This window comes from Lepidochelys kempii, chromosome 2, assembly GCF_965140265.1.
Source record: "Lepidochelys kempii isolate rLepKem1 chromosome 2, rLepKem1.hap2, whole genome shotgun sequence".
In the NCBI taxonomy this organism is placed as follows: domain Eukaryota; kingdom Metazoa; phylum Chordata; order Testudines; family Cheloniidae; genus Lepidochelys; species Lepidochelys kempii.
The window spans coordinates 197,198,232-197,213,126 of NC_133257.1; the positions used below are offsets into that span (position 1 = coordinate 197,198,232).

Genomic DNA, 14,895 nt, shown 5'->3' on the forward strand with positions numbered 1-14,895 from the left:
TTGAATTATGGAATTGAAACATTAATAGACTTGTGAAATTAAAATGAATATATAATATTGAACTTTGACATTTACCCCAATTCTTTTGTTCACATGAAGAAAAAAAAATTATATATGAAAGAGTTGCATATTTACAATATATATAACTGAAAAATGAAAACCTTTTTCTTCATAGTAAAACTAATTCTCTTCCCATGAAATTATTTATCTCTTGTAAATAATACTCAATTATGTGCAGGGCTGGTAGGACTGCCAGTTGTTAAGGTTGCCCAAAACCTGATTATAAGACCCTGTTTTAGTTGCTTATAATTTTGAGAAACCTCAATCATATGAGCTGAAATTTTCCACGCCCAGTATCTGCCTCAGGTTGCGGGCTTTTTTTTTTTTTTTAAACTTCATCCAGTACAGGTCAGTTGTTTCAGACAACAAAGCTAGAGAAGAATGTTTTTTTCCCCATCTTTAAAACAAAACACAAAAACTGATGACTTTTATTTGAACATTTCTATCATCCACATGCTTAATGTAAGGACTTGAAACTTGGCAGAGCAGTGGCCTTGTATCGGGGATGTGCTGTGCTGTTCCTATAAAAATCCACCCAAATAAGCTTCAGAGCCTTTGAAATATTGCAGTTTGCACTTGCTCGTAGAGACTGTGATGTTGCACTCCATATGCTTTATTAAAATATGCGTATAAATGTGACTATAATGTAACTAGAATATGCTTTAGGCCAGTAGTTCTCAAACTTTTGTACTGGTGACCCCTTTCACCTAGCAAGTTTGAGTGCGGACCCCCCCCCCATAAATTAAAAACACTTTTAAAAATATATTTAACACCATTAGAAATGTTGGGTGCAAAGCAGGGTTTAGGGTGGAGGCTGACAGTTCATGACACCCTCCCACCCCAATGTAATAACCCCTGAGGGGTCCCAACTCTCAGTTTGAGAAACTCTGCTTTAGGCAAAAGGCCTCTTTTAAGGTATTACAAAGCTTATAATCTTCTAAGTGTGTTCATCCTATTTGTATGCATGTATCTTTCTTGTATCTGAAGCTAGAAATATGAAGTATAACTCTGAGGTCCTTTTGTAATTATGCAAAGTGTGGGCCATTAATGGTGGCTTAGAATCTTGATGGCTCCCATTGACTAGGACAATTGGTTGTGAATGGGTTTATTTACCTGCAAGCCTTCCTGTGGGCAATGAAGAATGAGGTCTCACAGCACATGTGACCATGTCACATGATACTGGAATCCATCTTAAATCTGGTCCTCTTCCATTTAGAAGGAGGGGTGGGGACCTAGAGAGACAAAAGATTCCCACCTTGTGCTAAAACTATAAAAGGGGGTGGAACAGAACAAAGGGGGTGGCCAGTCATGAGAGCACCCCTGCTTTCCACCTAAAATGTCTGCTGGAACTATCAAGGACTGTACCAGGGGAAAGGATTGGGCCCAGACTAGGAGGGAGTCTAGTCTGTGAAAGCAGCTTATTGGAACATCTGAGGGTGAGATTTTACTTGAAAACAGTTTCTTAACATATTAGGCTTAGACTTGCATATTTTTGCTTTATTTTGCTTTGTGACTTACTTTGCTCTGTCTGTTATTACTTGGAACCACTTAAATCCTACTTTTTATACTTAAAAGTGATTTTATTATTAGTAAACCCAGAGTAAGTGATTAATACCTGGGAAAGCAAACAGCTGTGCATATCTCTCTATCAGTGTTATAGAGGGTGGACAATTTATGAGTTTACCCTGTATAGGCTTTATACAAAATAAAATGATTTATTTGGGGTTTGGATCCCATTGGTAACTGGGTGTCTGGGTGCTGGAGATAGGTGACCTGCTGAGACGTTTTTGATTAAAGTCTGCAGCTTTAGGGGTGTGGACCAGACCTGAGTCTGTGTTGCAGCAGGCTAGCATGTCTGGCCCAACAAGGCAGGGTTCTGGAGTCCCAAGCTGGCAGGGAAAACTGGCTCAGAGGTAACTTCAGCACATCAGGTGACTGTCCCAAGGTGTTCTCTGTGACTGAACCTGTCGGAAACTTCTGAAGATTTATTAGCAGCAAAATTCCCAAAGATTCTGATTGCACTGGGCATGCCTGAGTGTCTCTCAGCTCCTGGTGCTGACCAGACTGTGTATGCACAGTTCCCTCAGAACTACTGAGCATGCATCAACCCAGAGCTAAAGGGGTAAAGCTAGACTTTCCTTAAGGTAGCTGCACCCACATGCTCTCGGCCTGGTGGGTCCGGGACTTGAACTCTGAGACCAGGAGCCTGTTTCTCCTGTGTTCTCAATTACCCTTTTTGACATGTATGCAGACTGAAGTAGGAAACCACCTGATCCTTATGCAGAGGGGACAAACACTGGACCAAGGGGGCAGGAAAGGGGCAAATTGGGAAAAGGAGTCTGGTGAAACTGAGACTAGAGGCTGATGAGGGAAATGAGGTGTGTGAAGTGGGATACAGTTGGCATGAGGAGGAACACTGGAATTGAATGAGGCACTGGTAATGAGGGGGGAGATTGGGACTCTCTGGGCAAAGAGACTAGAACAAGAAGCCAGGGAAGGGGAGAGACTAGGACATGGAGATAGGGAGGCTATTGTGGGAGACTGAGAATGGATGAGGAGACTGAGACTGGGAACCAGTGGAGGGAGACAGATTGAATGAGGAGCTGGGATGCGGGGGAACTGGGACTGGCAGTGCAAGGAGATTGGGATTGAGATTAGAAGCTAGAATAGTGGAGACTGGGACACGGTATTCAAGGAAAATGGGACTGGGACAAAGAGCCAGAAATGGGAAAGAGAGAGGGAGAAGATGGGTCAGAAGGTTTTATGGTTGGGGGACCTGGCAGAAGTCTGCCTACTAGAGCCTGCTCCTCTCCAGAGCCTGGAAAGAAACCCAGGATTTTTATCATTTCTCTGCTCTTCTGTTGGCAAATATCTGTGAAATCCACTGGCAAAATGCGTGTTTCATCCCCATCTAGTGCTGGTCCAGAGAGGTTGTCGACTTATTACTGCTATCAGTTACTGTGATAGTTCGAGGCAGAGGCTGTGCAGTGAATCTAAAGGTTCCAACCCTGCTGATGAATCATGTAGATGTTAATATGATGCCACAAAATAGAATGTCTTTTCATTTGCTATTTTAACAACCCAAGTGACAAACTCAAACTACTTTAAGAACTTTATTAAGGTTGCAAAGTTAAGCGCTCAAAAAGTTAGGAAATGCCAGAATTAAGATTGCTTGTGCAGCCTTAATTTGGCCCCTTCTATGTATGAATTACGATAGTCCTTAATTACAAGGTGCTTTACCTTCCCTCCTGCCCCCCCACAGGACCCCTGCTTCATTTAGTACACAGAATGTAGCTGCTCTGTGGATGAATCAAAGCTGTGCAGTAAAAGAAGCTGTTGTCTGTAGGACCCCTGCTTCACAGAATTTGCAAAGTATATAGTGTATGAGGCAGGGATTGCAGGAAGAGAAAGGACAGCCTCATGGTTAAGGAAGTAAAATACTTTATTGCATGACCCTATACCCAGTTTTACTGCACACCATTCAAACTCTGCTCTGAAGACAGAATTATTAATTTCCTTAAGGGCTTGTCTATGGCGGTGGTTTTAAAACTGCAGGTCGCGATCCAGTAATACATTGCGGAATGTAAGGCGCTGGTTTGCAGCGGCTCTGGTCAGCACAGCCAACCGGGCCGTTAAAAGTCCCATAGGCGGTGTTGCCCGGCTAAGGCAGGCTAGTCCCTACCTGTTCTGACACCATTCTGTGCCCCAGAAGCGGACAGCAGTAGGTCTGGCTCCTAGGTGGGGGGGAGCCACGGGGCTCTGCATGCTGCCCCCACCCCGAGCACAGTCTCCCAGCCAATGGGAACTGCGGGGCGGGGGAGGGGGTGCCTAAGGGCAAGGGCCACATGGAGCCACTTGCACACCTCTGCCTAGGAGCTGTAGCTGCTGCTGGCTGCTTCTGGGGCACAGCACTGTCTGCGGTGCCAGGTCAGGCAAAAAGCCTGCCTCTGCACCCCTGCTGCGCTGCTGACCAAGAGCTGCCCGAGGTAAGCCTGCACCTGCACCCCAATCCCCAGCCCTGAGCCTGCCCCAAACCCTAGAGCCCGTTCCTACACTCCAACCCTCATACCCAGCTCCATTGGGTTGAGGGCATCGATTTTCTTCAACTGGGTCGCCAGAAAAAAAAAATTTGAAAACCACTGGTCTATGGTATTTATCACTATTGTATCTGAGTTTTTCACAAATACGAATTTATCTTCACAACATCCCTGTATAGTGAGGGGATGGTGGTATCTCTAGTTCACATGTGGGAAGTTGAGACAAAGTAAGGTCAAAATTTTCCACTAATTTGGGGTTCTAATTTGAGATGCCAAGGGCCTGATATTTTTTTTCCAAAGTACTTAACGTTATTTAGCATTTTATATATTCAAAGCACTGTTCCTATCAACTTTGGTTGCAGTTGTGCATGTTCATCACACTTTAGCAAATCAGACCCTGGAGTCTCAAGTTTGGCTCCCTAAAAATGAGGAACACAGTTAGTGGCCACCTGTGGAAAGCATGGTTTAAGTGACTTTTTCCTAGCATTACATAGGAACTCTGTGGCAAAGGCAAGGATAGAATCCACTTCTCCAGGACAGCATTCAACTGCCTTAACCAAGAGACAGTTTTTTCTCTTCCTGCAATCCCCTGCCTCATTCACTGTACTGCTTCCAGTTCTGTGAGGCAGGGTTCCCATAGACAACAGCCTCCTTCACCATACAACCCATAGTCATCCACAGGCAGGGGCTCTGTGGAAAAGATACTAAGTGATTATGTAATTAAAGACCGTATCATGACACGTAAGCATAAGGAGGCTGAATTAAGATTGCATAGGCAGTCTTAATTCTGCTGTTTCCTAACTTTTGAGAGCTTGATTTTTGCAACCTTGAATGTTCTTTTAATGTAGTTTTTTGTGCATAATGCACTATATTTATTAAAAAGTTTGTTTTATACAGTTCTGTATATTTACACTCTCTTGGAGTAAGACCAGTTTCTTGTCCTGAACTACTTATATCAGACATGTGCACATCCAGCAAAGGGGGGGACAGCAAGCATAATTTCTTAACTATTACCTTCAGTACAGGCTTGCTGTTATCTTCATGTTCTTTTCCTTGAAGATGACTCCAGAAATGCAGTCCTGTTAATGAAATGAGAAAGCAGCTTGTGCATCTTAAAGGAAAGAAGTTTACGTCACCTTAACTTCCATCTGTATTGTGCCTCATTTTAGGTCTTGGGTTGAAAGCTACGACTTTCCAGTATCTTTTTTTATACAGGACTGTATTAGAAATATCTGTGGAACTAATGGTAATATTTAGACCTTGTTTTTATGCCTGGCCATCCCAGAAACAGCCAAAGGGCGCTGAAGCTTTAGTTGATCTCATCAGGAAAGTATCATGAAGCATTCAATTCCTTGTAACAATTTTTCATACTCTTAATACCTTCCTCTTAGGAGGGCTGAAAGACCACTTTGAGGTTTTTCTCCAGAATTAAGACCAGAGCCCAGAATCTGATTTCTTTTGGTGTTGTGAGAGCACAATTATTAATTATTACTTTTAACATTTGCTGTAGGTGTATTAAGGTACTCTTTGTCTTGGTCTTTAAAACTTAGCTCATGTGGAAGGGATGTGGTTGCTTCTGCACAGTTTTTTATACCTGTTCATAAAGACGCTATTTTGTAGCACACTGCAGTCATGAGTGAGCTCTCAAATTTAAGCTACTGATCTGCTAAATGCAGCTATATGCTGCAGATATTAAATTAAAATGCATCTACAATTTTAAAAAAGAAGGAAAACAAAGAGGCAGATGAAATGATTTGACTTTTTTCCTTAAAACAGAGGATATGCTATCTTTGTGAGTAGAGTGAGTTCTTTTTTTTTCTAGTATTTATTAACACTATTAAGTTCGCCGTAGCTGTTAACAAAAAAATGAATGCTTAATCTTTAAGATACACACCATAAATACTGGCTATCAGTCTTTGGGGACTTTGTTGGGCAGCCTGATCAACTGATTGCTGTCATCAGTCACCTTTGTGCAAATATGACATGGTTTAATGTTTTAAGAGCGTTTGAGCTCTTCTTACTGAAAGTGTTTTATTTCTTCAGTATCTACATGCTGATATATATTTTGTCCACTAGATGGTGCTAAAGGGAATCGATTATCTTGAATTGAGTGTTTATTCACCATTAACTTTCCTCTCCGTAGCAGGTGCTTCTTGTTTTTTGTTTATACCTAGTTATTGTAAGTGCCTTTTCTGACTAACTTCATAAATTTTAAAGAATTTAAAAAATTGCAAACAAAATCAAGTGTTTTGTTCTCAAAAAAATTTTGGAGATATTTAGTTTGAATAATGTCTGTTCACATACGGGGATTTATTGCTTGTGTGATGCATGCTGGGAGATCCAACAGACTTAGGGGGTAAGTTCGGTGCACCATCTACACAAAACTCTGAATCAATAATTGTTACAGTAACTTGTCTTGAAGAAGAAATACAAGAAACTACTTCTTCCCCTCAAATCCACTAACAGATCAAGATGGGAAGCACATATGAACAAGATTTTAAACTAGTGTACACTAATTTACAGTAGCTGTTTTTATAGCACAGAAACTGAATACCTTGCACATGAGCAGTAAAGCTTTGGAGGAAGAGGAAAATGACATTGTATTAAGAAATCCCACAGCGTTCTCAATATTTCAACTGGCAAAGACCAATTTAGCAAACATAGTTTAAAACCTAGAATTAAAGAGAAATGGCTGCTATCATGACATTCTGGTTGTCTTTTCTATATTTTTAGTATTCAGTATATTTAGTATTTAGATTTTCTTGTTTCAGTTTTGCATGGTAGGTGTATGGGATATTCATCCTGCATCAACTAAAAGCTATGCTAATAATAGACAGGTTTCAGAGCAACAGCCCTGTTAGTCTGTATTTGCAAAAAGAAAAGGCGTACTTGTGGCACCTTAGAGACTAACCAATTTATTTGAGCATGGTTAGTCTCTAAGGTGCCACAAGTACTCCTTTTCTTTTTGCTAATAATAGTGGGTCCAGTTAAAGCCACAGTGATAATTGATAGCATGTTTACCAGAATCTAATATAAATTTTTTTGCTCTTCTAATTCTAGATTAGATTTAATAATTAACTAAAATTTAAATGCTGATTTTAATGCCACTGTGAGTAGGGTATCCTACTTTTACAAAACTGCTATAAGCAAAAAACAGTTCCTTAAAAAATTAAGGCCCTGATACTGTAAACACTACAGCAAGTATATTATCTTCTGCAACATTTTATTTTAAATGTATTTTATTTTTAAAAAATTTGTCACACAAAACCAAAATTGCTTCAGTGTTAATAGAAAAAAGTCCTCTAGACTTTTTAAAATTAGTTATTGTGAACTTTTTATACAGAAGCCAGAATTTTCAAATCTAGATGTCCAAAGATAAACCAATACTTAGGTACCTAATGGTGGGATTTTTCCAAAGTGCATAGGTAACACGGGAGTACAAATCCCATTGACTTTAATCTACAAAAACTGATGGAGTATCGCCTGGTTGAAACGCTTGAGTTTACATGCCTTGTGGAAGCTGGATATATTTAAAAGTGGTGTCTGCAAGTATAGCCCAGACTATTTAGTTACCAATTTTGTGGTTGGTTTGTTCTCACAGATACGACGTTAATGAGGCCCGGATTTGCCTTTTTCTGTATAGATGAGCATTTTGTGTGAGCCTTCTTACTAGAAAATCTCTAGACCTCATAACTGAATGTTTCAGAAAGTGCAGGGATAGTATTGTTGCATTTCACTCATTTTCTCAACACAGTTGATCTTCTCGTTCACACATTAATTCAGGTAGCCACAATTTATGTAGGAAACTTGTGAATTTTTACAAATTTTTCTGTTGTAAAATGGCACATCAATCTCTTCTTCCCTTCCCAATGTACATCAACTAATGAAACTGAAGACCCACATGCTCAGAAGATTAGATTTTTGTTACAAAGGTCTTGGACACTAAATAGAAGTAACTGTTTGCTTGCTTTTTTTTTTTTTTCTTTTCAGGACCAGGGTCAGGAATTAAATCTGTTAAATGGAGACCTCCTCCAAAAAGAAAATATTCAGAGGTATGAAGATTTGTGGTTCTCCTATGTTTCATTTTGTTAGTGTTGAGTTAGAAATGATGCATTGAGCTGGTGTGGCAGATGGTTCTGTGCATGAACTTATTTGAATAATATGCTAACTCAACCAAGGTAGCTTGCTATATAAATAGTTATCAACTCACATGCACTTAATATTTAATACAATTTATTATTTTTATTCATGTTGATAAACTAGGATGAAAGTTAAATCTACTTATGTGAACTCTAAGACAGAGAAGACACTGTCTAAATCTTCTGGATTGTTTCCAGATCACACAAGTTTAATAGGCAGTTAAAATAAATAAATAAATAAAGTTTACTACAGTCAAGGATGAAAGCACTCTAGAATCAGGAAGAGAAATGGATGTGTCTCAAAGAGGTGGGTTAGTACAAATTAGAGATCCAACACCCAAAAGTAAACTGAGTAGACAGACATTCAAGATGAAAAGTTGATTTGAGGAAGTAGAGGATTGGATAAGAATATAATGTGAGAGGGATAGTGTAGCAAGTCTATGGAGTTTTGTGCAAACGTGTATTGTGTTTTTGAGTTTGCTTTGGTAGTGGCTTCAAGGGTAAATGTTGTGGAGGATGGGATGTATGGTTCTGCTTTCTACATCTTAATAGTATATCTGGATTCCTTTTAAGTTTAGTGACCAGGAGTTTCGATTCCTTTTTGTACACTGTTGAGTAGCCAACATGGAACACGCTCATGGAGTGAGTTGGCCCTTTTAAATCCGGTGGGCCCAGCTCTGCCTTTGTCTGGTTTCTTCTGAATCATAGGACTAAGATGTGCTCGGGTGAAGCATCTGATTCGAGGAAGCATGTGACCAGGAAGGGTTGGATGCATAGGCTAGAAGAAGAGCTTGCTAGAAAAGACTGTCTTCTTAGACTGAGAGACACCAGGATTGGGAAAAGTTCTGGGTGAGGCCCTTGACTGTGATCAGATAAAAGGCTTGTGAAGGGCTTATCCAGAAGAGGAGTGGGGAATGTGCCTGAGTTGGGGTGGAGGGACAGATGTGGACAGAGGGCGCAAGGACACATGGGAATGCAGGGACATATAAGGACAGGGGCAGATGTGCCTGACTGAATGGGAGAGGCTAGGGGTCAGCTAGGGTCTTCATGCAGAAAGCTTTCTAACAATCCTTCCCCACTGCCCACCCCACAAAAAACCCTGTTCCATACTTTTCACACCCATACCCAACAACCCTCCAAGTTCATACCCAGGCTCCTTCCCAGCAATTACTTCCCTCTCCCTTAGCTCCTCTGTTACCCCTGACTCCCGCAAGCCTTTGCGCTGCTTCTGAGGAGTGTGGGCAATACGGTTCTGTATTGTACTTTAAATGAATTATTACTTAGAGTTCTGTATTAATACGCCTAGTAAGGAATCTATTTCTCAAAAAACATTTCCTGAATCTTTTGTTGTCTGTATTGTTAGACATACTTGCTGACAGGTATTTTTAAATAAATGACAAAAAATAATTGAAACTGGTGTGATTATATTGTGTTGTTTTGACAAATTCTGCAAATTTCATTTTAAAATATTTTTGTTGCAGAATTAATTTTTTGGTGCAGAATTCCCCCATGTATAGACATAGATGCTAGGACAAGGGAAGCCAACAGTGTTACAGATGTGATCAAGTCAAGAAAAAGGAATTCCGTAGAGGCAAGATGGCAGTAAAGACGAATTTTGGAGATAGCAATAGTGACTTGGAGATGAGGGAAAAGGTCTTGTGTCAGGGATGATGCCAAGATTTCTGGGCTTGGGAGCAATGTTTCCTTTTAATTAAGGAGAATAGTAGTGGAGTCACAAAATGGGATTAGGGCTTTGTCTAGAAGTACTTAAGTTTTTGGTTTATTCAGGTGTAGTTAGAAGACGTTCAAGACAAGCAGATGTGAGATGACATTGGAATATGAGTCAACACCCATAACTACATGAAGCCACATATAAGTGGTGGTGAAGGTAGACAATAAAGTATCAAGGAATCAGCTGTGGGGTGCTTTATTATGGAAGGTGCAAAGTCTCCACCAGAAACCTTAAAAGGAGTGGTTGGAAAAGGAGCATTCAAACAGGAGATGAGCATGCTAGAGAACTTAGCTGCTTGTTCAGTGCCATTGAAAAGGATAGTGAACAACACCTGAAAAACCACAATGATCTCAAGGTGAGAAAAGGAATCTGTGATCAGAGATAAGAGTAAACTAAATGCTTCTAGTGGTGATGTCAATTATGTGCAAAATACTGTTGTCTAAGCAAGTTATGTAAACGAAAACATCAGCCAGAACTGAGCATATTGTGGAGCAACAATAGCTACCCCCATCAACCACCATAACCTGCCACTTGATCTTAATCTCCATAGTTTTATTTAAAGGTAAAACGCTTTTGAGCAAAATAAGTAAGTCTCATGCAGCACCCTTAAGGCCAGAGTTTTACATCTGGAAGTTCTCAAATCTTTTAACACTAGTCAAGCGAAGTATGTAGAAGATTCTTGGGTAGCTAGACTCCAACGTAATATAGGGTTTAAAAGATGAACACCTTGTATCATTCCAGGAAGGAGATGAAGCCAGCAAAAATTCATGGATCACAATGTAGTGATGGTGACCTGTTCCACTTAAGTATGTGGCCCACTGGAGTTTGCATTGGCTGAAGCTTAACTGACCTTTGTGGCTTGCCCCTCCATAGTGCATTGCAACCTGTAGATAACAAGGGCATAAGACATCAACTAAAATAGTTCCTGGCTTTCCTATTAACTCTTCTCCAACTTCCCAGAGAGATTCACAGACACTAGAAGAGGCTTGAAGGGTAAAAGGAATTTTCAGCGGCTAACAGGAAGGAGTTGAGTCCTGCTAGTAGTATTGGAGCTTTTGAAGACCTCAAAGGTTTTCGGTCAGAACTGCAGAAACAGCTGTTTGTGAGTGTGCTCCCAGCTGCAATTTACCCTTTTCTCAAATAATGTATAACACTGACAAATCTTCAGGCTGACATCATAGAAGATGGAAGCAGAAGTGGAGAATGCAGTGACCCAGCCTAACCTTGCTTCCACTGGTCTGTGCTGTGCTGCGCTGCCTACCTTCAACAAACAAGAAATAAGAAGATGTTACAAATTATTCCTTCTATTCACTTGACTAAAACACATAGTAGTCCTCTTGAAAAGTGTTGGCAAATCAAATAACTGCTTTTCCTGTTGGAATAGCCCCAAAACATCTTTGCTCTGTAATCATGTGTGTATTGTAATCCGATACATTGTTATCCTGCTTGACTACAGGGAGTGCAGTATGGGGGAGAGTTGAAAAATACTTTAAAAAAAAAAATATTTGGGTTTAAAGGAATGTAGTGGTTATACCGATAAATTTGTGAGCTTATTTGTACCTCTCATCCTGACATAGGCAAATTGTGTACTTACGTAGTTTTCCACAAGAGGGGAGAATAGTACTTACTAATAAGAAATTGTCATAGATCATATTGCGTCGTCTTGGTTAGCCTGTTGAGAAGGAGAAGGACACACGTTTTAAAGAATGAGTAGTGTTACCAGCGTTCTTTTCACTTACTCAATAGTATTTTTATTATGACTATAATATAGGGCAGGCTATATCCGAACTACTGCTATTCACCTTTGTCACACAGCAGACAGGTTTTTGTTGTTGTTTGTTTTTTGTCTTGTGGTTCCAATTGCAGCAGGATAGTCAGTCTTGCATGTCTGACAGCACAAGTGTTCTCAAGATAAAGTAGTTATCTGTTCTTCAGTCTAGTAGAGTAAATTTTTTTTAAAAAGCAGCTTCCAGGTAGCAGCCCTCCGCAGGAATTGGCACATGTACAGTGTGGTTTTATATTGTAATTAACTATTTGTAATGCATATTAATGTACAGAACTGTACAGAGCAGTCTTTTCACACCCTTAGATAGGCTCCTGTGTGAAACATTTACTATAGCAAACAACCTTATTGTTTACTGGGGGAGGGCATATGCCCTTAACTCATTTTTTGTGAAGTAATTATTTCACACTTGTCAACTGCTTGTAAAATCTCTATGATTGTAATGTATCTGTTTTGCAAATCCAGTTTCCTGAAGACTTAAACAGTTATGTTGGTGCTAAGAGCTTTCCAAGTAGTATCTGTAAAAGGATTGTATAGTGGTGGATGATTTTATTGGTGAGAGGAATATTTTAGTAAAATAAGCTGTAGTATTTCACAAATGTTTGCAGTAAACATATTTCTTAAAATGTTGCAGTAGAGGGATGTATGTGTAGTGAGTGGATCAGATGTTTTTATGCTAACTCAGTGGTTCTCAAACGTTTGTACTTTCACAGCAAGCACTTGTTCCGCAAGCCTCTGAGTTCAATCCCCCCTCCTTATAAGTTAAACTTTTTATATATAAACAGTATTATAAATGCTGGTGGTCAAGCAGTGTTTGGGGTGGAGGCTGACCGCTTGCAACTCCCCCCACCCCATGTAATAACCTTGTGAACTGCTGAATGGTCACGACCCCCAGTTTGAGAACCTCTGTGCTAAATAATTAACAGATCTGAGAAGATTAAAATAAAGGTGTGTTTATGTATATCAATACAGCTGCCACTGTTACTTTGTAATTACAATTTACAATCTGGGTATATAGAATACTTAATAACCATGAAGAAAAGGTTTGTAGTAATTTAAATAGTTAACTAATACATGCAAGGATTCATGTCATACATTCTCATCTGGAGGAAAATTGTACATATGAGGTGAAATATTCAAAAGTGATAGACACTTCATAAGTCCCATTGACTTTCAGTGAGATTTAAGCTTTTAAATCACTTTTGAAAATGGGGTTTAGGCACTTCTGAACATTTTACTCTTAGTCTGTGGCAGATCTGGAGCTGGTTTTAAGTTTTATGTAACTTGGATACTGGATAGTTCTTGTTTGGTAGAATGAGCGTTGATCCAGTCATTTTCAAAGTTGAGAGCATCTGAATAAGTGAAGCATAAATACGATTATTTGTCCTCTGTTTAAAAAAACCAAACCAAACAAAAAAACTACTTGGGTTGGTTAGTTAGTTTGAGTTTTCAGGTGTCACACAGATTCCGCAGCAGATATCCACAGATTTAGGATACACTTTTTTGCTCTCAGTGTAAATGTGTTGATAACATTTCATACCCACTGATATCACTGATACCCAACAATCTTAGAGCTGGAATGAAGTGAAAACTATTGTGCTGTCACATCTATAAAGCAATTTTGAATGTGGATTCAGAAATTCTGTGTAATGGGGATTCTTGTATAGCACAATGGGGTCCCAGTCCATGACTAAGGACTCCAAGATGCTATGATAATACAATTAATTCTGGGGAAAAAAGTTTGCCTTGGGTGTATATTTACTGTTAAGTGGTATTTCTGGTCATAGTCTGTTCTGAAAGAAAGTTTTAAACACTAATGCTGTAGCTTCCTTTCTGAGCAACTTGTGGTGATCCCAGGATTTTGTTAGAGCAGGATTCTTAATTTAAAAAAAGCTGTGGATTTTCTGTGGCCAGCAGTTGACTGTCAAAGCAGTAGTAGCCCAATGCCTCTATATCAAAGGTAACAGTGCATGCATATTTTAAAATATTCCAGGAGGTCTTTCAAAACAGTAGTTGATATACAGTTGCTGTTCAATATGTGTAGAAGCATGAATGATGCTATCTAATTATTGCATTTGAAAGTACAGGGGTAGGTTTTCAAACCAGGTTGGCTCTCAGCTGCTCTTATTGTTTTCAATAGGAGCTGCAAGGTACTGAGCACTCTGAAAATAGTCTTCATGTACTTGCATAAACAGAAACAGTTGTGGGTACTAAGCATTTCTGAAAATCTGGTTCATAGAATTATGTTCTGAAATAATGACAGGTTTCAGAGTAGCAGCAGTGTTAGTCTGTATTAGCATAAGCTTTCGTGAGCTACAGCTCACAGTGGGGCACTAAGTGTACCTTCTTAAGCATCTATTAAATATCAGAAAAATACTCTGAAGACTGAATAATCTGCTAAATTTAGATTAATAAAGAGCTCTTTATCATATATTTTTGCTTAGACATTCTCTGATTCTTTCTTGGCAAAATTTGACTTGCTGATTACCTGTTTAAGTCATGGATAATAACTGCCTTAAATAACAAGAATATTTAGAGGACAAAACAGCTCTGCCCACCACATTTCCCACCCCTCCCCCGTCCCCACTCCTTTCCCTGTCCACCACCAAAAATGAGAACTGGTTCTTGATAACTTACACTGTCTGATCACGTTGATTTACACTCAACAGCATGAGGCAGCCCAGTCAGACATAAAGCATTATTTTAATTTTGGCCTGGGCATGTGTTCAGCAATTTGGGTATCAAGTACCTAATTAATCTGAAATCACTGTGGCAAACTGAGTGGTGTGAAGACTAAAATAGCAAGTTTGAAATATCAGATGCTTAGTTTTAGACTAATACTGTAGATCCATTAACATGATCTGGAATATTATGTTAGTTTGTGTGTGGCAATTTGCTAAATTACAAACAAAGCAATTCATATTTAATTTCTTTACCAGATCTGTTTCATAGTATCCAGTGTGTGTATTTGAAATATGTACTTAGGATATTTTTGAGGGTATTGGCTTTACATCAGGATTAAACTTAATTTCAGATGTGAAACTAGCAGAGTATTCTTAATCTTAATTTGCCATTTGGAGAGTTTTGGAATTATTTCTTTAGTTCAGTGTTTTTAAGCACTAGCATGCACAGCATTAAGAGCCA

General features: G+C 39.4%; 1 protein-coding gene across 9 annotated transcripts in view; it reads left to right on the plus strand.

Annotated features, from left to right (window-relative positions):
- AZI2 (5-azacytidine induced 2) overlaps positions 1 to 14,895 on the plus strand; it is a 45,943-nt gene that overhangs the window by 23,407 nt on the left and 7,641 nt on the right. For 8 of the 9 annotated variants that reach the window (XM_073333388.1, XM_073333391.1, XM_073333390.1 and 5 more), the window contains one exon: positions 8,088 to 8,149. In XM_073333388.1, the coding sequence (XP_073189489.1) occupies positions 8,088 to 8,149 (62 nt within the window). Of the gene's footprint in view, positions 1 to 8,087; positions 8,150 to 8,944; positions 9,086 to 14,895 lie in introns of all 9 variants that reach the window. The other variant, XM_073333395.1, reaches the window with a different exon arrangement.